The sequence below is a fragment of the Oncorhynchus clarkii genome, chromosome 1 (genome assembly GCF_045791955.1).
Source record: "Oncorhynchus clarkii lewisi isolate Uvic-CL-2024 chromosome 1, UVic_Ocla_1.0, whole genome shotgun sequence".
Lineage (NCBI taxonomy): Eukaryota > Metazoa > Chordata > Actinopteri > Salmoniformes > Salmonidae > Oncorhynchus > Oncorhynchus clarkii.
In genome coordinates this window covers 19,265,535-19,286,188 of record NC_092147.1, presented here as the reverse complement: position 1 = coordinate 19,286,188, position 20,654 = coordinate 19,265,535, and the positions used below count along the sequence as shown (strand labels likewise).

General features: G+C 44.9%; 1 protein-coding gene across 2 annotated transcripts in view; it reads left to right on the top strand.

Annotated features, from left to right (window-relative positions):
* Window positions 1-20,346, top strand: part of LOC139380564 (tight junction protein ZO-3-like) — a 28,867-nt gene extending 8,521 nt beyond the window's left edge. The window contains exons 2-29 of one of the 2 annotated variants that reach the window (XM_071123477.1): window positions 3,162-3,218; window positions 3,522-3,646; window positions 4,478-4,580; window positions 4,754-5,027; window positions 5,212-5,315; window positions 5,510-5,699; window positions 5,911-5,992; window positions 7,180-7,277; window positions 7,365-7,446; window positions 7,537-7,649; window positions 7,796-7,993; window positions 8,105-8,171; window positions 8,835-8,920; window positions 9,131-9,233; window positions 11,487-11,575; window positions 12,231-12,303; window positions 12,533-12,600; window positions 14,290-14,350; window positions 14,877-15,027; window positions 15,313-15,421; window positions 15,601-15,820; window positions 16,004-16,206; window positions 17,949-18,124; window positions 18,255-18,465; window positions 18,671-18,784; window positions 19,314-19,816; window positions 19,954-20,003; window positions 20,204-20,346. In XM_071123477.1, the coding sequence (XP_070979578.1) occupies window positions 3,162-3,218; window positions 3,522-3,646; window positions 4,478-4,580; window positions 4,754-5,027; window positions 5,212-5,315; window positions 5,510-5,699; window positions 5,911-5,992; window positions 7,180-7,277; window positions 7,365-7,446; window positions 7,537-7,649; window positions 7,796-7,993; window positions 8,105-8,171; window positions 8,835-8,920; window positions 9,131-9,233; window positions 11,487-11,575; window positions 12,231-12,303; window positions 12,533-12,600; window positions 14,290-14,350; window positions 14,877-15,027; window positions 15,313-15,421; window positions 15,601-15,820; window positions 16,004-16,206; window positions 17,949-18,124; window positions 18,255-18,465; window positions 18,671-18,784; window positions 19,314-19,816; window positions 19,954-20,003; window positions 20,204-20,315 (3,822 nt within the window). In that variant the 3' untranslated portion in view covers window positions 20,316-20,346. Of the gene's footprint in view, window positions 1-3,161; window positions 3,219-3,521; window positions 3,647-4,477; window positions 4,581-4,753; window positions 5,028-5,211; window positions 5,316-5,509; window positions 5,700-5,910; window positions 5,993-7,179; window positions 7,278-7,364; window positions 7,447-7,536; window positions 7,650-7,795; window positions 7,994-8,104; window positions 8,172-8,834; window positions 8,921-9,130; window positions 9,234-11,486; window positions 11,576-12,230; window positions 12,304-12,532; window positions 12,601-14,289; window positions 14,351-14,876; window positions 15,028-15,312; window positions 15,422-15,600; window positions 15,821-16,003; window positions 16,207-17,948; window positions 18,125-18,254; window positions 18,466-18,670; window positions 18,837-19,313; window positions 19,817-19,953; window positions 20,004-20,203 lie in introns of those variants that run through there. The other variant, XM_071123385.1, reaches the window with a different exon arrangement.
* The last annotated feature ends 308 nt before the right edge of the window (window positions 20,347-20,654 follow it).

Here is a 20,654-nt window from a genome sequence, read left to right as displayed (position 1 = left end):
TGTGAGATTGAGGGCATCCAGCTTAGATTGTAGGATGGCTGGGGTGTTAAGCATGTTCCAGTTTAGGTCGCCTAGCAGCACGAGCTCTGAAGATAGATGGGGGGCAATCAGTTCACATATGGTGTCCAGAGCACAGCTGGGGGCGGAGGGTGGTCTATAGCAGGTGGCAACGGTGAGAGACTTGTTTTTAGTGAGGTGGATTTTTAAATGTAGAAGTTCCAATTGTTTGGGTACAGACCTGGATAGCCTGCAGTGTTCTGTTCTACTATCTCTGAAGTAGATTGCAACACCGCCCCTTTTGGCCATTCTATCTTGTCTGAAAATATTGTAGTTCGGAATGGAGATTTCAGAATTTTTGGTGGTCTTCCTAAGCTAGGATTCAGACATGTCTAGAACATCCGGGTTTGCAGAATGTGCTAAAGCAGTGAATAAAACAAACTTAGGGAGGAGGCTTCTAATGTTAACATGCATGAAACCAAGGCTTTACGGTTACAGAAGTAATCAAAAGAGAGCGCCTCAGGAATAGGAGTGGAGCTAGGCACTGCAGGGCCTGGATTCACCTCTATATCACCAGAGGAACAGAGGAGGAGTAGGATAAGGGTACGGCTAAAAGCTATGAGAATTGTTTGTTTAGAACGTCCGGAACAGAGAGTAAAAGGAGGTTTCTGGGGGCGATTAAAATAGCTTCAAGGTATAATGTACAGACAGGTATGGTAGGATGTGAATACAATGGAGGTAAACCTAGGTATTGAGTGATGAGAGAGATATTGTCTCTAGAAACATAATTGAAACCTGGTGATGTCATCGCATGTGTGGGTGGTGGAACTAAAAGGTTGGATAAGGTATAATGAGCAGGGCTAGAGGCTCTACAGTGAAATAAGCCAATAAACACTAAGCAGAACAGCAATGGACAAGGCATATTGACATTAAGGAGAGGCATGCTTGGTCGAGTGATCATAAGGGTCCAGTTCGTAGTGAGGTTGGTTGGGGTCACGGCGATTCAGACAGCTAGCCAGGCCATCGGTAGCAAGCTAGCATAGGACGGTGTTTTGTTTAGCTACTTCGTGCATTTCTGTTAGTAGATTAGTGGGGTTCCGTGTGGTAGAGGGGATCAATCCAATTGGCAAAATAGATCTAGTTATAGTGACCCAAGAATAATTGTCAGAAAATGTTCAGATAGCAGCCGATAAGACAGCTAACGATTAGTGGGCCGCAGATGGCCGTTCAGGTAACGTCGTGACGGAGGAGCCAGTTGGTTAACTCCCTCATGCAGATAACGTCGGTAGTAGCGTCGGTAGTACACTTAACCATTTGAGGGCTGTAATTGACATACAGTAACTTTCATACATATATATATAATTTGAAAGACTAATCTCAATATTTTTGACCAATCAATTCAAGATCATGTTATTTGAACTGTTCTGACAAATGGCAGCTGTCATTCTGCTTCATTGTATTTGCCTCGGTAGCTAACGTTAGCTAAGTACATACTTGGACCAAGTAGGCCAACAGCCGATAAATACAGCGAGGGACGTATAATTAGCTACTGTTGTCTTGCCTGGACATAACCCTAACCCCCCACAGTTGTGGGCTCAAACGGAGTCCAACCTGGCACAATATCTGGCCTCACCAGGGTTACTGTGGACCAAGTGTCCACCAGGGCAGAGCAGGGCTCCCCTCTACAGTGACATAACAAAAAACCCATCTCAGTTGAAGCCCCAGCCCACACTAGCTCCCTCTCCAAAGCCATCTCCAAGGCTATCTGCAATGACTCCGGAAGAGCCAGCTGGGTCTGTATGCGCAGCTCCGTAGGAGAGAGCGTCTGTATGAACTGGTCCCGTACTAGCTCGCTCTGCACGGAGGGAGCATGTGAGCATATGCCCGCCGAGAGAAGCTCTCAATATCATTAGCTAGCACCCGTAGAGGCTCTCCAGGCTGCCTGCGTCTATTACTCAGTTCGAAGCGCAGTAGCCCGGGCTGAACACACTGTCCATAGCGCCTCCTCAGTGCTCCAACTAAAGCACCATAATCATGTCTGTCCTTGGGGCTAATCAATATCAAACAGGCCAGATCATCATCCGTGAGGCACAAAGCCACCTGCAGTGCCCTTTTTTCATTTGACCACCCCCTAAAATGAGCTAACAGCATGAAATGGAGCATGAAAAGCTTCCCAATCCACCTTACTGGAGTACCTTGGGTTCTTAACAGATACGGACGCAATCGGGGACTGGGCGCTGCCATGTTTGTTACCATCCTGAGCCATAGATTCCTCGTCCCGCAGCGTCACCCTTTTGGTCCACGCGAAGAACAGTCAACGAAGCACTCATGTCCGCTTCAGCCACCATCATTCTAGCGGTCACCCTCAAGGGGCCTCTCCTCGGCCAGATCCTCCGACGTCCATGCACACGCACCTCCTTGGCCATAATCGTCCCCTACCTTCACTTTCGGATTCCCTCGACGCCACATTAGTCAGCTAGCTGGCTAAGTTTTACATTCCCCCGAACGAACACAGCTGTCTGTGCGGGTCGCTACAATACTTTAACACTTATTTTTCTTTGCTGCATTGTTGGTTAAGGGCTTGTAAGTAAGCATTTCACTAAGGTCTACACCTGTTTTATTCGGCGCATGTGACAAATACAATTTGATTTGATTCACTATCGTAGGTTAGTGACTGTCCGCAGATTGTATCTAAAGGTGTGTTCAATTGGATGAGGCACGTGAAACGTTGCATATAGAAATGCATTGTGTAGAACAGACAGTTTTCTTCATGACTAGAAGCAGGGCGCAGAAGGAATATAGTCGGCTATATTACGTTTCTACCTGCAGGTTTCTGTAACGTTGCACAACATTGAACAATGGCCTGGTGTCATATGTCACAGCAAGGCTATAAGTGCAGCCTGCTGAGTCTTTCCCCTGTGGCCCCTCCCCATACCTGCCAGACAAGAATGGAATGGGACAGGTAGGAAGGAGCACGTTGCTGTTAACTCGCTCCTCACTGTCTCTTAAACAACACTGGGCTGTGTAAGGACACAAAACAGCTGCTTCTGATGTTGTTATTGGATTTCTGTTGAAGTTGCTCCTGTTCATTAATGGAAAAGTGGAGAATGCCTGTGTTATGTTGGTTTAACATGTTGTAATGGGTTTGATATTTGGTTTTTCAGGAACCGGAGATGGAGGAATTAACGATATTCGAGCAGCATACTATAACACTCGGCAAAGTAAGTGTCTCTTGTTGTTTGGTCGGTCAGTGTTTTGATGTTATACTTTCACCTGAAACTAAATACATTTTACAGTCACTTGCATCAAGGTACAATGAAAGAAATAGCCTACTGAACCACTTTAGTTAGAATGGACTTCAATACTATCAGTTTCAGTGGCGAACTGCAGGAAATAAGAGTAACAAAGACATGCCCTGCTCCCTGTTACTCTAGGTGCAGGTCAGGTGACACACTTCAGTGCTGATGGAATGTGCTCATTCTCTCTCTCCCCCCTTTATCACCCTCCCTCTCTCTTGATGGCAGGATTCCAAGATGGGGTTTGGCTTTGCGATATCAGGAGGCAGAGACCAGCCGAACCCGGACTCAGGGGACACAGCCGTGATCGTTTCAGATGTGGTACGGAACGGACCCGCTATGGGACGGCTGTTGTAAGTCACCTACACACCATTCACCTTTACCCTTCAGGCTAGCCAGTAGAGCCAACCCACTTGCTTACAGCTGCACTAGTGTCAGACAGACTTCCTGACACTGCAGAGCCAGCTCGAAATATGGCTTGGAAAACCTACCTCAATCCAGGGATGAGAAATGCATTGTACTCTGAATTGTTCCATTATCCCAAATGTTACACCAAGATTGGGGACGAAAAGGGGAAAAACCTGCCCTTTTCTTCCTCATGCTAGCTAGCAGTAGCCACAGTAGCCATTATGGAATGGCACGTTGCGTTGAACAACAAAGGAGCTGATTGGCTGATACTGCCATAACATAAAACAATACAAGTGACTCAAATGTATATAGCATCCACATTAATGGTAGCATCCTCATTAATGTAGTGTTTAGAAAACAATATTTTCTTATTTACAGTAAAAGATACTCCAAAATGACACATTATTTACAATTTATTTCTATGGGCACAAAGTATTCTGAACTGCATCCAGCAAATTTGCAGTCACACAAGCTTGATGTAGTCATTGCGTACTATGAATATGGGACCAAATACCTTTTACAACTTTAATACAGAAGTGAATTTGTCCCAAAATTGGGGGGAGACGGTATGTACAAAGTACTGTAATTTCTAAACGGTTCACCCAATATGGATGGGTGAACCGTGTTGAGTACAGAGCCAAAACAACAAAACATTTGTCACTGTCCCAATACTTTTGGAGCTCACTGTATATAAACACACACACACACACACACACACACACTCAAAATCGCATGTGCTTAATTACCTTGTTCTACATCTCGTCCCTTTCCAAAAGCGTCAGAGATCAGATCGTCATGGTCAATGGCGTGTCAATGGAGAATGTCTACTCTACCTTCACCATCCAGAACCTCAAGTCATGTGGCAAAACAGCCAACATAGTGAGTACTGGCAAACTTTATCTTCTGTTTAGATGAGTTATTCTTGACATCTTCGTAAGATTTGTGAGCAACTCCAACCCCAGGTTATGGATGTGAGATCATGATTTCAGTACACCAGAAAAAAATAAATGTAATACATTTTTCAGCTGTGTTACTGACTCTCCCTCTCTCAGACAGTGAAGCGTCCTCGTAAGATCCAGCTCCCCGCCAGCACCAGACCCTCGCGTGCTGCCTCCTACTCCAACCTGCTGGACCAGGACCCCCCACAGAGGCCCCGACGCTACTCCGATGGTAGTGACCAGGCCCACAAAGCTGACCGCTCCGCCCTCGACCGCAACGGAACCGCTCATGCCCTGCCGCTAAGTTCAGGGTTCAAACGGCTCCCACAGCAGGCCTTCCCAGACAAGCCAATCAAAGCCACCCTGCTGAAGAAGAAACTCACAGACGGTAAGGAGAAACAACAGACGGTAAGGAGAAACAACAGACGGTAAGGAGAAACAACAGGAGAGAATTTTCGTGTTTATTATGCCACGCCGTAGCAAAAGGTTTCAAAACATCATCGCAGGTCTGACATAGATGGGTGAATGCAAGGCTTGCACTATATACATTTTATGTTGCCTTCCTGTTTCAGAGTACGGACTGAAGTTGGGAAGCCAGATCTTCATCAAACACATGACTGAGACGGGTCTGGCTGCCAAGGAGGGCACTCTGCAGGAGGGAGACCTCATTCTCAAGGTAAGAGAAAGCAGGCTGTTATGATATCTCATCACAAAACATTTGGTTTGTACATAGATTTGATTCTTTACTGGGACCATAAACCAAATACTTTTGGTATTCTAACGGTGTCTTTTTTTCAATATTTGTTATTGTATGAAGCCAAGGAGATTTCTGCATTGTGTGACCACATATTTGTTCTACTTCCTGTTCAGATCAATGGGATGACCACAGAGAACCTGTCCCTTCTGGAGACCAAGCACCTGGTGGAGAAGTCCCGGGGAAAGCTGACCATGATGGTCCTGCGAGACGACCGCAAGTTCCTGGTCAGCATCCCAGAAGTGCAGGACAGTGCCCCCAACAGCGAGGAAGACCACCGCGGCAACAGCAGCTCTGAACTGGAGGGTGAGGGAGAGAGGGTGGAAGTAATGTATTAGGGAGAGAATGTAGCATCAGCACTGCACCTCATGACTGAAGGGAGGGAGGGACGGTGGAAGGAGGGGGAGAAAGGGGGGAGGAGAAAAGTGATTGATGTGAAATGTGATGTCAGAAGCAGCTCCTGAACAGCTAGCTGATCCAGTATGTGGTTTTAATGTCTTTCCTCGGTTGTCCTCAGACATTTCAGACCTGGATACAGACATCCCCACTCCCAGAGACAGAGTGTCACGCTCTGCAACTAGAGAACGACGCACACGCAGGTTACCTCACCTGAAACATGCTTATTTCACCTATTCTGATCTTATTGAGATGTCTGTACTTAATCCAACATTTTCTTATAGGAACGGTTCACACATTTTGAATGTTATATTGTTTTTGTGCATCTCGAGTGACGTTCTATCGATTACCTGGGTCATTTCATGTTTTTATGTGTATCTGAGTTACTGTCGTTCAAGCAGGCAGAAATCCGTCCGGTATGACGTAGCACTGTGATAGTCTCCCTCACTACAATGGAAGTTTTACATCGTGAAAACGTCTATCATACAAGTCATATTTTAATACTGGCTGATGTCATACCTCGGGAGGAGATCTTCTCTCGAATTAGACATGGATCATATTTTTGCGATATTCCTACCTCGAGAAATTATTTATTTAACAGAGGGTCTAGCACATTTTTCCTATTGCTCTGCCTCTTTAGTCCAATGTGCATTGCATGGTGCTGTTGCCAGAGAGGAATCCAATGACTGAAGGAATGTTTAACGCCCCAACCAGCAGACTGTCGACCAATCGAATTCACATTGTCATGCTGGATCATGTGGTTGCTAAGCTAATCCTCACGCAATCCCTTCTCAACGTTAGTGTATATGTCGAGACACGTGCCTATTTTCCTCACATGTAATGTCGCGATTCCAAAGCAATACTATATTACAGATGGCAGGTTGATTAATCTTTTCTGAGATGTGAGATAATGTGTTGAAAATTCCAAATAGTTTGCATAGTCAACTTGCACGCAGCTCTGACACATAAACTTACCCCAACAGACATGCCACCAGGGGTCTTTTCAGTCCCCAAATTCAAGAAAGCATACGTGATTATATAGAGCCCTTATTGCATGGAACTCCTTTCCAATTTATATTGCTCAGATGAACAGCAAACCTGGTTTCAAAAAACCTAATGGTTTGTGTAGTCAGTTACCTAGCCAGTCAGCCCATAGAGGGAGCATTGCATTGTGGATTTTGTAGTCGACTGCAACAGATTTCACAACGATTTTCCATGTTGCTACCAACCTTATTGTAATGCCAAAAATGACATTTGTTCACCAAAAAATATTGTTCTCACATATTAGTGTTATTTAACACTTAATTAAAGGGTGGATTTTTCCTTTAAGTGACAAGTCAGCTTTTGACCTATGTATGACAAGGCATTCTGTCTCTCTGGCTTGTTGCAGAAGAGCTGAGCCTCCTCTAGTAGTTAAGTCACGTGATCCGTCCCCGATGCGGTCAACACTGTCCCGGCCTGTTGCTAAAGCCTACCCCTCTCACCGAGGTGAGTCCAGTCATAAGCATTGGTCCATCCCACTCATGTGTAATCTGTAACCTGTCATATTTACCTGACCTGTGTATTTCAATCCAGCCCTCTCAGAGTCTGAGTCTGACCGTAGTGCATCACCCACTCCTGTCAGGAAGGACAGCCCAGACCACGCCAACAAATACAGGTGGGTTCACCTCAAACCTCAAATTACACATTTGGTTTGATATTATCTGTCTTAGTGTGGTTCATTGGGGGTATTTCTCTCTTGCTGTAGAACTCTTTCAGGGCTGTCCACCCTCCCCAACCCCAAAGCCTCACCTGCCGTCTTTGACTGGGTCGCCCCACGTTCCTCCCGTCCCTCCTCCTCCACCTTGAGACCTCGCAAAGGTAAACACCGCACGGGCTATAGGGAAATCTCATCAAATGACACTGAGTGGATCATGATAATAACATGTTCTCTCACTGTCCTTCACTGTCTCTCTCTCTCCTCTTTCACGGCTTCTTGCTCTCCTTCACTCTGTCTGTCTGTGTAGTGGTGTCAGAGTCGGACTCGGACCGCAGTGCCTCCCCACCCCCCAGAAGAGGAGAGAGTACCCGAGTCATAGAGGACCACTCCAGATACAGAGTGCTCCCTAACCTGCCCCACCCTAGGACACTGAGAGCCTCCCCCATCACCATTCGTCAGGATCCTCCTCGACGGGTCTCCTCTCCTGTCAAAGCCCCACTCCCAGGTCAGTACCTCAAGTTCCACAACAGGAACACCTTGACAGAACATTGTAAGTGCATTGAAACGAGGTAGAAACGGCCACATAATTAGAGCATTACCCCTGTTCTCTCCCCAGACTCTGAATCTGAGTCAGACAGCAGCTCCGGGCCCGCCCACAGCCAGGACTCCCGGAGCAGATACAGGTACCGATGAGGCCCACCCCTACCATCCTACCCCCTCCCAAGTCCCAGCAGGAGCCCCTGGACTGGGGCACTGGGCAGCTGATGCATGCCACCCACCTCCTCCTCCCGATCTTGTGCTATTATTAATATACTGTTAAGTTTTCATGAATTATTATATTTTTGGTCTGTTGGCCTTGATTGACGATTACGTTGTACCCCATAATACATGTTGTTCTTGTGCCTACTGTGAGGTTCTGTTTAACAATCAAATAAAAGTGACTTCCACTGAGCACTTCTCTACTGTACATGTGGTTGAATCTGGTCAAAAAGCAATCAGCAGTATGATCAAAGCAACATGGAGATTGCCTCTTACCTGACTTAATGATTGCCTCTTACCTGACTTGATCTTAAAATGCATTTGAAATGATACATGGATGGGTTAGCATTTATGGCATGAATAACAGACTGAGGTACTCTTTTTGAATTTAACGCAACAATGATGCTAAATTGTCCATATGCTCATGATGTGATTAGCCATGTGAGACAGCTCCCCCAGAGGCCCTAAGGTGAATATCACTCTTCTCATCCTCATCATTATCTATTTTAGCCACGGGTCCCCCTTTCCACACGTAACTGAGTTCTGTTGTCTTCCTCCCTCACTCCAACCTCCCTCTTCTCTTCCAGAGCCACTCCCTTGGTAGCCATGTTTCCCCAGGTGGAGCCCCCCAAGTGGAAAGCCCCCAGTGTCACAAGGAGCAATCCTGCTAAAGGTGTGTGCGTATTGACTTAACTGTATTTGTAACTTATTATTATTGCTCGTGTGGTCTGTTCTGTGCTTTGTTTAGCTATGTGGTGTTTGTGTCGAACTGTTTTGCTTTATCTTGGCCAGGTTGCAGTTGTAAATGAGAACATGTTCTCAACTGGCCTACCTGGTTTTAAATAAAGGTGAAATACAAAAATGTGTGTGTCCATGTCCCCAGGGCACTCAGGATCAGAGTCGGAGGCAAGTTACGCATCCGTCCCTCGATGGGAGTCTATAGACAGTGGAGGCTCCATCTCCAGGGTTTCCAAGAACAGATACAGGTCAGGCTGACAGACGCACAACAACTCTTCTATAACATTGGCACACAAACACGTTCAGTCAAAACGGTTTCAATACTGACTGCTTCAGTGCACTAGATTCTCTGAAGATAAAGCCAGGACGCTAGACTGGTTAGTCTACTTATACAAGGAACTGGGTGAACATTTGAAACAACACTGACAAATGCCTTCAGAAAGTATTCGCACCCCTTGACATTTTCCACATTTTGTTGTTACAACCTGAATTTGAAATGGATTAAAATACGTTTTTTTTGTCACTGGCCTGACATGTCTTGAGTCAATAACTATTCAACCCCTTTTGTTATAGCAAGGCGAAATAAGTTCAGGAGTTTAAATGTGCTTAACAAGTCGCATACGTTGCATGGTCCAATAATAGCGTTTAACTAACAGTTTTTGGATGACTACCTCATCTCTGTACCCCACACATAGACTTATCTGTAAGTTCCCTCAGACGAGCAGTGAAATTCAACCACAAAGACCAGGGAAGACCCCAGTATCTCTACTTGCACATTCATCTTCTGCACATCTACCATTCCAGTGTGTATTTGCTATGTTGTAATTACTTCGCCACCATGGCCTATTTATTGCCTTATACCTCCCTTGTCGTACCTAATTTGCACACACTGTATATATACTTTTTCTACTCTACTATTGACTGTGTTTGTTTATTCCATGTGTAGCTCTGTATGTGTCGAACTGCTTTGCTTTATCTTGGCCAGATCGCAGTTGTAAATGAGAACTTGTTCTCAACTAGCCTACCTGGTGAAATAAAACAAAGGGAGATTTTTCAATGCATTGCAAATTAGGGCAACTATTGGCAGATATTGAATATCCCTTTTGAGCATGGTGAAGTTATTAATTACACTTTGGATGGTGTATCAATACACCCAGTGACTACAAAAGATGCAGGCGTCCTTCCTAACTCAGTTGCCGGAGAGGAAGGAAACCGCTCAGGGATTTCACCATGAGAGCAATGTGTTTAAAGACTGATAGAACTGAGGATGGACCAACGATATTGTAGTTAGTCCACAATACTAACCAAATTGAAAAGAAGGAAGCCTGTACAGAATAAAGATATTCTAAAACATGCATCCTGTTTGCAACAAGGCACTAAAGTAATACTGCAAAAAATATGGCAAAGCAAATCACTATTTGTCCTGAATACAGAGTGTTGTATTTGATTTGCCCCAAACATAACACACTACTGTTCCACTCTCCATATTTTCAAGCATAGTGGTGGCAGCATCATGTTATGGGTATTCTTGTAACTGGGGAGATTTTCAGGGGGGAGAAGACACTGGGAGATGATTTCACCTTTCATCAGGACAATAACCTAAAACACAAGGCCGAAATCTAGTGGCAGAGTTAAATTTTTTAATTAAATCTGTGTGAAAATCTATGGCAAGACTTGAAAATGGTTGTCTAGCAATGATCATCCAATTTGACAGAGCTTGAAGAATTCTGAAAAGAATACATGGGTAAATATTGAGAGCTCTAATCAGTTTTGAATTCCGGCTGTAATGCAAGAAAATGTGGAATAAGTCAAGGAGTATGAATATTTTCTGAAGGCAGAGGTCAGCAACAGGCCAAAACTGTTCAAGTGTTCTTTTTTTGTTTTGTTTTTTGGGGTGCACAAGTTATTAGTAAAATGAATTGACAAGAATTTGGTTAAATGTGATCGTGTCTCAATGTATTTAGAGTATGACATATTTTCAAAAACAAGCTCTTCTTGGTCTTACATAGCCTAATGGTTAGTGTTGGACTAGTAAACGAAAGGTTGCAAGATCGAATCCCCGAGCTGACAAGGTAAACTGTCGCTCTGCCCCTGAACAAGGCAGTTAACCCACTGTTCCTAGGCCGTCAGTGAAAATAAGAATTTGATAAATTTGCTGGGTACATTTAAAAAATATATATATTATGTTCCGGCACCCCGACCATCCGCTCAAACAAAAATCATCCCAGCTGAATCTAGTTGCCTACCCCTGAAATATATATTTTTTTACATGTAACCTTTTATTTAACGAGGCAAGTCGGTTAAGAACAAATTCTTATTGACAATGACTTCCTACCTGGGAACAGTGGGTTTAACTGCCTTGTTCAGGGGCAGAACGACAGATTTTTACCTTGTCAACTCGGGGACTCAAGTAGTTGACACAGTAAGGGCATTATATTGAGGAGTGTGATTGCTCGCTCTCTCTCTCTCTCTCTCTCTCTCTCTCTCTCTCTCTCTCCCAGAGCTCTGCCTGAGATGAAGTCTTCTCCAGCTCCAGTAGTGAGACAGGACCCCCCTCGACGAGGCATGACCCTCTCCAGTCCAGTCTCAGGTCAGTGTCCCACCTGTGAACGATGAGCACCGTCTAAGAAGATGGAATTTTGAGGTTGGAAATCCTAAACTCTGAACATGTACAGTGCTTTCAGAAAGAATTCATACCCCTTAACTTATTCCACATTTTGTTGTTACAGCCTAAATTCAAAATTGATTAGATTTGTTTTCCTCACACCCATCTCTAACACAGTACCTCATAATGACAAATGTGCTTCTACAGAGTATTAACAGAGGTGTGAATACTTATGTAAATTAGATATCTGTATTTCATGTTCAATAAATGTGAAATTATAAAAACCTGTTTTCACTTCATTATTCTGGAGTATTGAGTGTAGAATAAGTCAAGGGGTATAAATACTTTCTGAAGGCACCATGTCAAATTTCAATCAAATGTATTTATAAAGCCCTTTCACATCAGTAATGTCACAATGTGTGATACAGAAACTCAGCCTATAACAGCAAGCAATGCAGATGTAGAAGCATGGTGGTTAGGAAAAGCACCATAGAAAGACAGGAACCAAGGAAGAAACCTAGAGAGGAACCAGGCTCTTCGGGGTGGCCAGTCCTCTTCTGGCTCTGCCGGGTGGAGATTATATGAGTACATGGCCATTAAGGCCAGATATGTATCCTGATCCTCTGTTTGCCCTGTTCAGGTTCCTCTGATTCGGACCGTACACCCTCACCCCCTAGGAGGTCTGGGAGTACAGATGTGGAGAGCAACCACAGGTAAAACTCTAGTTTACAGTATCTTCTAGAAACCACTATAGACAACCAGGTAAAGAACAGTTAATTAACCACCATAAAAAATGAATGCTCTTCTGTGACAAAAGTCACTGTCACTATTCAAGTCAATTTGATCACAAGTGTGTGCTTCCACCTTCTCTGACCTCTAACTCAGTGTAGAAGCGTTATTCTGTAAATGTGAGTGAATGGTAATGCATCTCTTCTCTTATAGTATTCCACACAGAGTCAATGGCAATGTCCGCACTGGGATATCAATGAAGAGCAACCCTCCAGTCTACTGTAAGTATCAGCTCTCCAATGTCCTCTTATAATGTAAACTCAGCAAAAAAAGAAACAGCCCTTTTTCAGAACCCTGTCTTTCAAAGATAATTAGTAAAAATCCAAATAACTTCACAGATCTTCATTGTAAAGGGTTTAAACACCGTTTCCCATGCTTGTTCAATGAACCATAAACAATTAATGAACATGCACCTGTGGAACGGTTGTTAAGACACTAACAGCTTACAGAGGGTAGGCAATTAAGGTCACAGTTATGAAAACTTAGGACACTAAAGGGGCCTTTCTACTGACTCTGGAAAAACACCAAAAGAAAGATGCCCAGGGTCCCTGCTCATCTGCGTGGACGTGCCTTAGGCATGCTGCAAGGAGGCATGAGGACTGCAGATGTGGCCAGGGGAATAAATTGCAATGTCTGTACTGTGAGACGCCTAAGACAGCGCTACAGGGAGACGGGACAAACAGCTGATTGTCCTCACAGTGGCAGACCACGTGTAACAACACCTCCTCTATGATCGGTACATCCGAACATCATATCTGCGGCACAGGTACAGGATGGCAACAACTGCCCGAGTTACACCAGAAACGCACAATCCCTCCATCAGTGCTCAGACTGTCCGCAATTGGCTGAGAGAGGCTGGACTGAGGGCTTGTAGGCCTGTTGTAAGGCAGGTCCTCACCAGACATCACCAGCAACAAACCCACCGTCACTGGATCAGACAGGTCAGGCAAAAAGTGCTCTTCACTGATGAGTTGCGGTTTTCTGTCTCACCCAAGGCGGCAGGGTAGCCTAGTAACTGGAAGGTTGCAAGTTCAAACCCCGAGCTGACAAGGTACAAATCTGTCGTTCTGCCCCTGAACAGGCAGTTAACCCACTGTTCCTAGGCCGTCATTGAAAATAAGAATTTGTTCTTAACTGACTTGCCTGGTTAAATAAAGGTAAAAAAAAAAAAAAAATGGTCAGATTCACATTTATCCTCAAAGGAATGAGTGTTACACTGAGGCCTGTACTCTGGAGCGGGATCGATTTGGAGGTGGAGGGTCCATCATGGTCTGGGGCGGTGTGTCACGGCATCATCGGACTGAGCTTGTTTTCATTGCAGGCAATCTCAACGCTGTGGGAAGGGAAGACATCCTCCCTGATGTGGTACCCTTCCTGCAGGCTCATCCTGACATGACCCTCCAGCATGACAATGCCACCTGCTCGTTCTGTGCCTGATTTCCTGCAAGACCGGAATGTCAGTGTTCTGCCATGGCCAGCGAAGCGCCCGGATCTCAATCCCATTGAGCACGTCTGGGACCTGTTGGACCGGAGGGTGAGGGCTAGGGCCATTCCCCCAGAAATATCCGGGAACTTACAGGCCTTGGTGGAAGAGTGGGGTAACATCTCACAGCAAGAACTGGCAAATCTGGTGCAGTCCATGAGGAGGAGATGCAGTGCTTAATGCAGCTGGTGGCCACACCAGATACTGACTGTTACTTTCGATTTTGACCCCCCCCCCCCCCCTGTTTGTCACATGTATGTGAAACTTGTTCAGTTTGTCTTGTTGTTGACTCTTATGTTTATACAAATATTTACACATGTTAAGTTTGCTAAAAATAAACGCAGATGACAGTGAGAGGACGTTTCTTTTTTTGCTGAGTTTATTGGTAATTCTGGATGGAAGGTCTTAACTGTTATTTCCATTTCAGCCAAGACAGAGGAACCCCTCTACTCCCTGCCCCCAGACTCCATTCCTACACCTAGCTTGGGGTGAGTTTTATTTATACCCATATAGCCAACGTTAAAGGCATACTGGCGATGAGGCCCTTTTATCTACTTCCCAGAGTCAGGTGAACTCGTGGATACCATATTTGTGTCTGTGTCCAGTATAAAGGAAGTTAGTGTTAGTTTTTCAAGTCAATGCTAACTAGCATTAACGCAATGACTGGAAGTCTATGGGTATCTACTAGCATTCTAGCCGAAACAGATATAATATTTGACTAAAACAATATTTTTTTTAAACCTTGCTTACATTTGTATTCGATTGCATTTCTTTATTATGCTTGGGAATACTTTGGAACAGGTTTCCAAAATTAAAATTAGTTGGAGCTGATTTGCTGGTGTTTTTAGTCTTATGTCCAACAATGACAAACAAACATTTTTTTTTGTTTTGCTGCCAGTAGGGTTACCCTGCTATAGTCTGTAGCATATAAGACTAGACAATGCTCCTTTTCATAAATTCTCATTTTGATGTTACTCCTTTTTTCAAAACTGTGTTTACTCTCTGTTGATACAGCTCAGATCTGAACACAGTGTCGTTTGTGAAGGAGGGGAGCGTTGGTCTGAGACTGGTGGGAGGCAACGATGTGGGCATCTTTGTGGATGGGGTTCAGCCCAACAGCCCCGCTCAGGAGCAGGGTATGAAGGAGGGGGACCAGATCATGCAGGTGAAGACCCACTGATCACAGCAGTGGTCACCACCGGGACAGGGTGTGTAGGTTTTTGTTCTAGCCCAGCACGAACACAGCTGATTCAACTAAGATCTTGATTAGTTGATTGTTTTTTTAGTTTTTTTAAATGATGCTGAAGTAAAAGCCTGCACACACTGTAGCTCTCTGGGACAAGTGTTGGTGACCACTGAAGTGCTGATCTACAGTATCTACACTACAGTATCTACACTACAGTATATGCAACACGTCTTTCACCACTCATGGGCTATGGTCTTGTTGTAGGTGAATGGGGTGGACTTTGGTTATTTCAACCGTGAGGAAGCTGCAATGTTCCTGATCAACATCAAGAGAGGGGAGCCGGTCAACATCCGTACTCAGAACAAGATGGACAGTGAGTATTACCTCAGACTGAAGCAGGTACAGGGTGGAAGAATTGTGGTTGATTTCAGAGGACTTGTCAGTGTGACATTTTCTATATAATTACTTTGGTAATAACTCTACCCCAGTAATAAGGTACATACAAATGATTAAGTTATTCCTAAATGACTGAGTTATTCTTCCTCTCGTCAGTTTACAAGAAGATCCTGAAGTCCAACCTGGGGGACTCGTTCTACGTCCGGACCCACTATGACAATGAGGTGGAGGGCAACATCGGCCTAGCCTTCACCAGGGGAGAGGTGTTCAGGGTGGTGGACACCATGCACAGGGGCAAGCTGGGAAAGTGGCTGGCTATACGCATGGGCAACGACCTGCATGAGCTGGACAAGGGCACCATCCCCAACCAGGTCAGGTGAGTTGAGACTAGAATGATTGGTTGTTTGGTTTATTCCTTTGTTGGTTGGTTGGGTTTGGATGTATAAAGATGCATATGGTTACAGAGCATGACTGCACTTATTTCCAATGTGTACACTTAAAGATACTGTCATTGGGGTTGCTTTTATTCCACATGGTATTTCCTCTCCGTCTCTCTCAGGGCCGAGACTCTGGCCAGAATGGAGCAGGCTCAGAGGGCCAGTGGAGAAGGGGATCGCCAGGTATCAGGGCCCAGGGTAGAGTTCTGGAAACTACGGGGGCTCAGAGGGGCCAAGAAGAACGTCCGCAGGACTCATGATGACCTGCTCCAGCTTACCATCCAGGGCAAATTCCCAGCATACGAGAGAGTTCTTCTCAGAAAAGGTAGGGACAGTTTTATACAGTGCCTTGCGAAAGTATTCGGCCCCCTTGAACTTTGCGACCTTTTGCCACATTTCAGGCTTCAAACATAAAGATATAAAACTGTATTTTTTTGTGAAGAATCAACAACAAGTGGGACACAATCATGAAGTGGAACGACATTTATTGGATATTTCAAACTTTTTTAACAAATCAAAAACTGAAAAATTGGGCGTGCAAAATTATTCAGCCCCTTTACTTTCAGTGCAGCAAACTCTCTCCAGAAGTTCAGTGAGGATCTCTGAATGATCCAATGTTGACCTAAATGACTAATGATGATAAATACAATCCACCTGTGTGTAATCAAGTCTCCGTATAAATGCACCTGCACTGTGATAGTGTCAGAGGTCCGTTAAAAGCGCAGAGAGCATCATGAAGAACAAGGAACACACCAGGCAGGTCCGAGATACTGTTGTGAAGAAGTTTAAAGCCGGATTTGGATACAAAAATATTTCCCAAGCTTTAAACATCCCAAGGAGCACTGTGCAAGCGATAATATTGAAATGGAAGGAGTATCAGACCACTGCAAATCTACCAAGACCTGGCCGTCCCTCTAAACTTTCAGCTCATACAAGGAGAAGACTGATAAGAGATGCAGCCAAGAGGCCCATGATCACTCTGGATGAACTGCAGAGATCTACAGCTGAGGTGGGAGACTCTGTCCATAGGACAACAATCAGTCGTATATTGCACAAATCTGGCCTTTATGGAAGAGTGGCAAGAAGAAAGCCATTTCTTAAAGATATCCATAAAAAGTGTCGTTTAAAATTTGCCACAAGCCACCTGGGAGACACACCAAACATGTGGAAGAAGGTGCTCTGGTCAGATGAAACCAAAATTGAACTTTTTGGCAACAATGCAAAACGTTATGTTTGGCGTAAAAGCAACACAGCTGAACACACCATCCCCACTGTCAAACATGGTGGTGGCAGCATCATGGTTTGGGCCTGCTTTTCTTCAGCAGGGACAGGGAAGATGGTTCAAATTGATGGGAATATGGATGGAGCCAAATACAGGACCATTCTGGAAGAAAACCTGATGGAGTCTGCAAAAGACCTGAGACTGGGACGGAGATTTGTCTTCCAACAAGACAATGATCCAAAACATAAAGCAAAATCTACAATGGAATGGTTCAAAAATAAACATATCCAGGTGTTAGAATGGCCAAGTCAAAGTCCAGACCTGAATCCAATCGAGAATCTGTGGAAAGAACTGAAAACTGCTGTTTACAAATGCTCTCCATCCAACCTCACTGAGCTCGAGCTGTTTTGCAAGGAGGAATGGGAAAAAATTTCAGTCTCTCGATGTGCAAAACTGATAGACATACCCCAAGCGACTTACAGCTGTAATCGCAGCAAAAGGTGGCGCTACAAAGTATTAACTTAAGGGGGCTGAATAATTTTGCACGCCCAATTTTTCAGTTTTTGATTTGTTAAAAAAGTTTGAAATATCCAATAAATGTCGTTCCACTTCATGATTGTGTCCCAATTGTCGTTGATTCTTCACAAAAAAATACAGTTTTATATCTTTATGTTTGAAGCCTGAAATGTGACAAAAGGTCGCAAAGTTCAAGGGGGCCGAATACTTTCGCAAGGCACTGTATATTGCATAATAGTTCACATAATAGTCAAACACTTTAAACGTTTGTGTACTTTTTGTATTTTGAATCAACACATGTACGCCTTTTGACCCATGTGGCTCTCCAGCTAATTTCAAACGGCCAATCGTCATCATGGGTCCTCTGAACGATGTGGCCATGGAGAAGCTGGCCAGAGAGATGCCTGATGAATATGAGGTGGCAGAGATGGCTCCTCGTAGTAGTGGCGCAGACACTACTTCCACGGTCATCAAGCTGGACACAGTACGAAGGATTGCAGAGAAGGTGATGAAACAAACTGGGATGTGACTTGTTTTGGTGTGAGACAGAGCAGACGTACAACTGCTGTATGCTTGTTTGACTCCAGTACCAGAATTGAAGAAAAATGCCCTGTGTTTCTTCACTCTGTTTCCAGAACAAGCACCCTCTGCTGGACATTACTCCTACTGCCGTGGAGCGTCTGAACTACATCCAGTACCACCCCATGGTTCTGTTCCTGGACCCACACAGCAGGAAGGACGTCAAGGTCATGAGGCAGAGGATGTGCCCCAACTCCAACAAGAGCTCCAGACGCCTCTACACACAGGCCCTCAAGATGAGGAAGCACTGCAGCCATCTGTTCACAGGTTAACACACACACCTGTTATCAAAACACACACAGGTTAACACACACACCTGTTATCAAAACACATACATGTTAACACACACAACTGTTATCAAAACACATACATGTTGTTTTTGCTCTTACATGGTTTATCTGTAAAAAAAAAATAAGAATCATGTCCCAAGTGGTTTTATTAAAAACTGTCTCATTCTTCCCATTGTTCCCAGCTCGTATTGATCTCCAGCCCAGCTCTAATGTGTGGTATGAGACTCTGAAAGACAAGATCGGACACCAGCAGGCCAAACCTGTCTGGGACTCAGAAGTCACGGTAACACAGACAGATCCCAGCTCACAGTAAAACTGGGAATTTGCTCTCACCAACTTACCTGGTGGTATAAATGTGTGTGTGTGTGTGTGTGTGTGTGTGTGTGTGTGTGTGTGTGTGTGTGTGTGTGTGTGTGTGTGTGTGTGTGTGTGTGTGCGTGTGTGTGTGTGTGTGTGTGTGTGTGTGTGTGTGTGTGTGTGTGTGTGTGTGTGCGTGCGTGCGTGCGTGTGTGTGTGTGTGTGTGTGTGTGTGTGTGTGTGTGTGTGTGTGTGTGTGTGTGTGTGTGTGTGTGTGTGTGTGTGTGTGTGTGTGTGTGTGTGTGTGTGTGTGTGTGTGTGTGTGTGTGTGTGTGTGTGTGTGTGTGTGTGTGTGTGTGTGTGTGTGTGTGTGTGTGTGTGTGTGTGTGTGTGTGTGTGTGTGTGTGTGTGTGTGTGTGTGTGTGTGTGTGTGTGTGTTTGTTTGTTTGTTTGTTTGTTTGTTTGTTTGTTTGTTTGTTTGTTTGTTTGTTTGTTTGTTTGTTTGTTTGTTTGTTTGTTTGTTTGTTTGTTTGGAGGAGCTGGATGCATTGAACCGGACCCACTCGGACTACCTGAGTGCTGCCAGCGAACTGGAGGACACAGACGGAGAGGTCTACACTGATAATGAGGACCTGGAGGAACCATTTGATCCCAGCAATCAGCCCTGGATGTCCAGTCTCACCGCTCTGGCCCGGTCTTCAGAGCCTGCCTCTGAGTACCCCTCCCCCGAGTCCCTGAGAGAGGTTCCACCCCTGATGCATGTGTCTGAGCCCAGATCGATCCGTCGTCCATCTGACAGCCCTCCCCACGTTGACGTTGCTGATGAAATCCGACCCTATCATAGCTTCTCAGATTCGGACTTCAGGGCCATTGACCAGGCTGTTCCGACCACCCCCTCGGACACACCCCCTGACTTCATAGCCCCTGACCCCAGAGTCTCTGTCTCTGTGCCTGAGCCCCCATTGGCTGAACTGCTGCCAGAGAGCCCCCCAGCTGTCACACTGTCAGTCATAGAGAAGAAACTTCAACAGGTACTGGTGGGACTGTCACAGTTCAGCATAGCACAAACTCTTACAGATCCTCTAACTCGCAGTTTCCTTCCAAAGGCTAAAATACTCTTAACTTGGTCTCCAGTGATTTTGACTCATGACCTCTTTCCCTCTTTCAGACCCGTATGGCAGAATCTCAGGAGAGGAAAGCATCTCCATTGTTCATTGTGTTAGTGAAGTAGACTAATATCTGATCATATTAATCTGTATGACAATGTTTGTTTCACACATGGTCATCAAAATGCCTGTCTATAAACCAACCTTAGCAATTGAGCAACTACTCCCGTCCTAGTCCAAATTATTCTATCCAAATTGAGTAAGACTGAACTGACAGTTAGTAATGCCCTCTTCTCTTCTATCTCCTGATAGGTTGGCTCACCACCAGGCTGTCCAAACGAGACGCACTCGGATCCGAGGCAGTGACAGCTCTGACAATGAAGAGACTGATGACATTGAGTGGGGTCCAGCTACAGAACTTTAGATTAGAGCACACCATTCCAGAACTATAACTCTAGAGTGCACAGACAACGGCTGTGTTCGAGAGCATCAAAACCGTGATGTGACTGACTGATCTACAAATCATAATCAGTCGCTATTTATGATAAAGTTCAGTCATTCGGCAGTCGCCTGCACAAACAAGGCAATAGCCTCTTAAATGGGAGATGTGAAATGCTCTCAACTTCAACCTTCAAGGATCACTTGGTTTGTTTTGTCCTTCTGTTGGACCAACATCTTCTTTGGAGAGGTAAGTTGGAGGGCCGATGCTAGGGCTGCCTTCAGACATGGGAATTTAGGCAATGGCTTCCGCAGACCAGAGCTC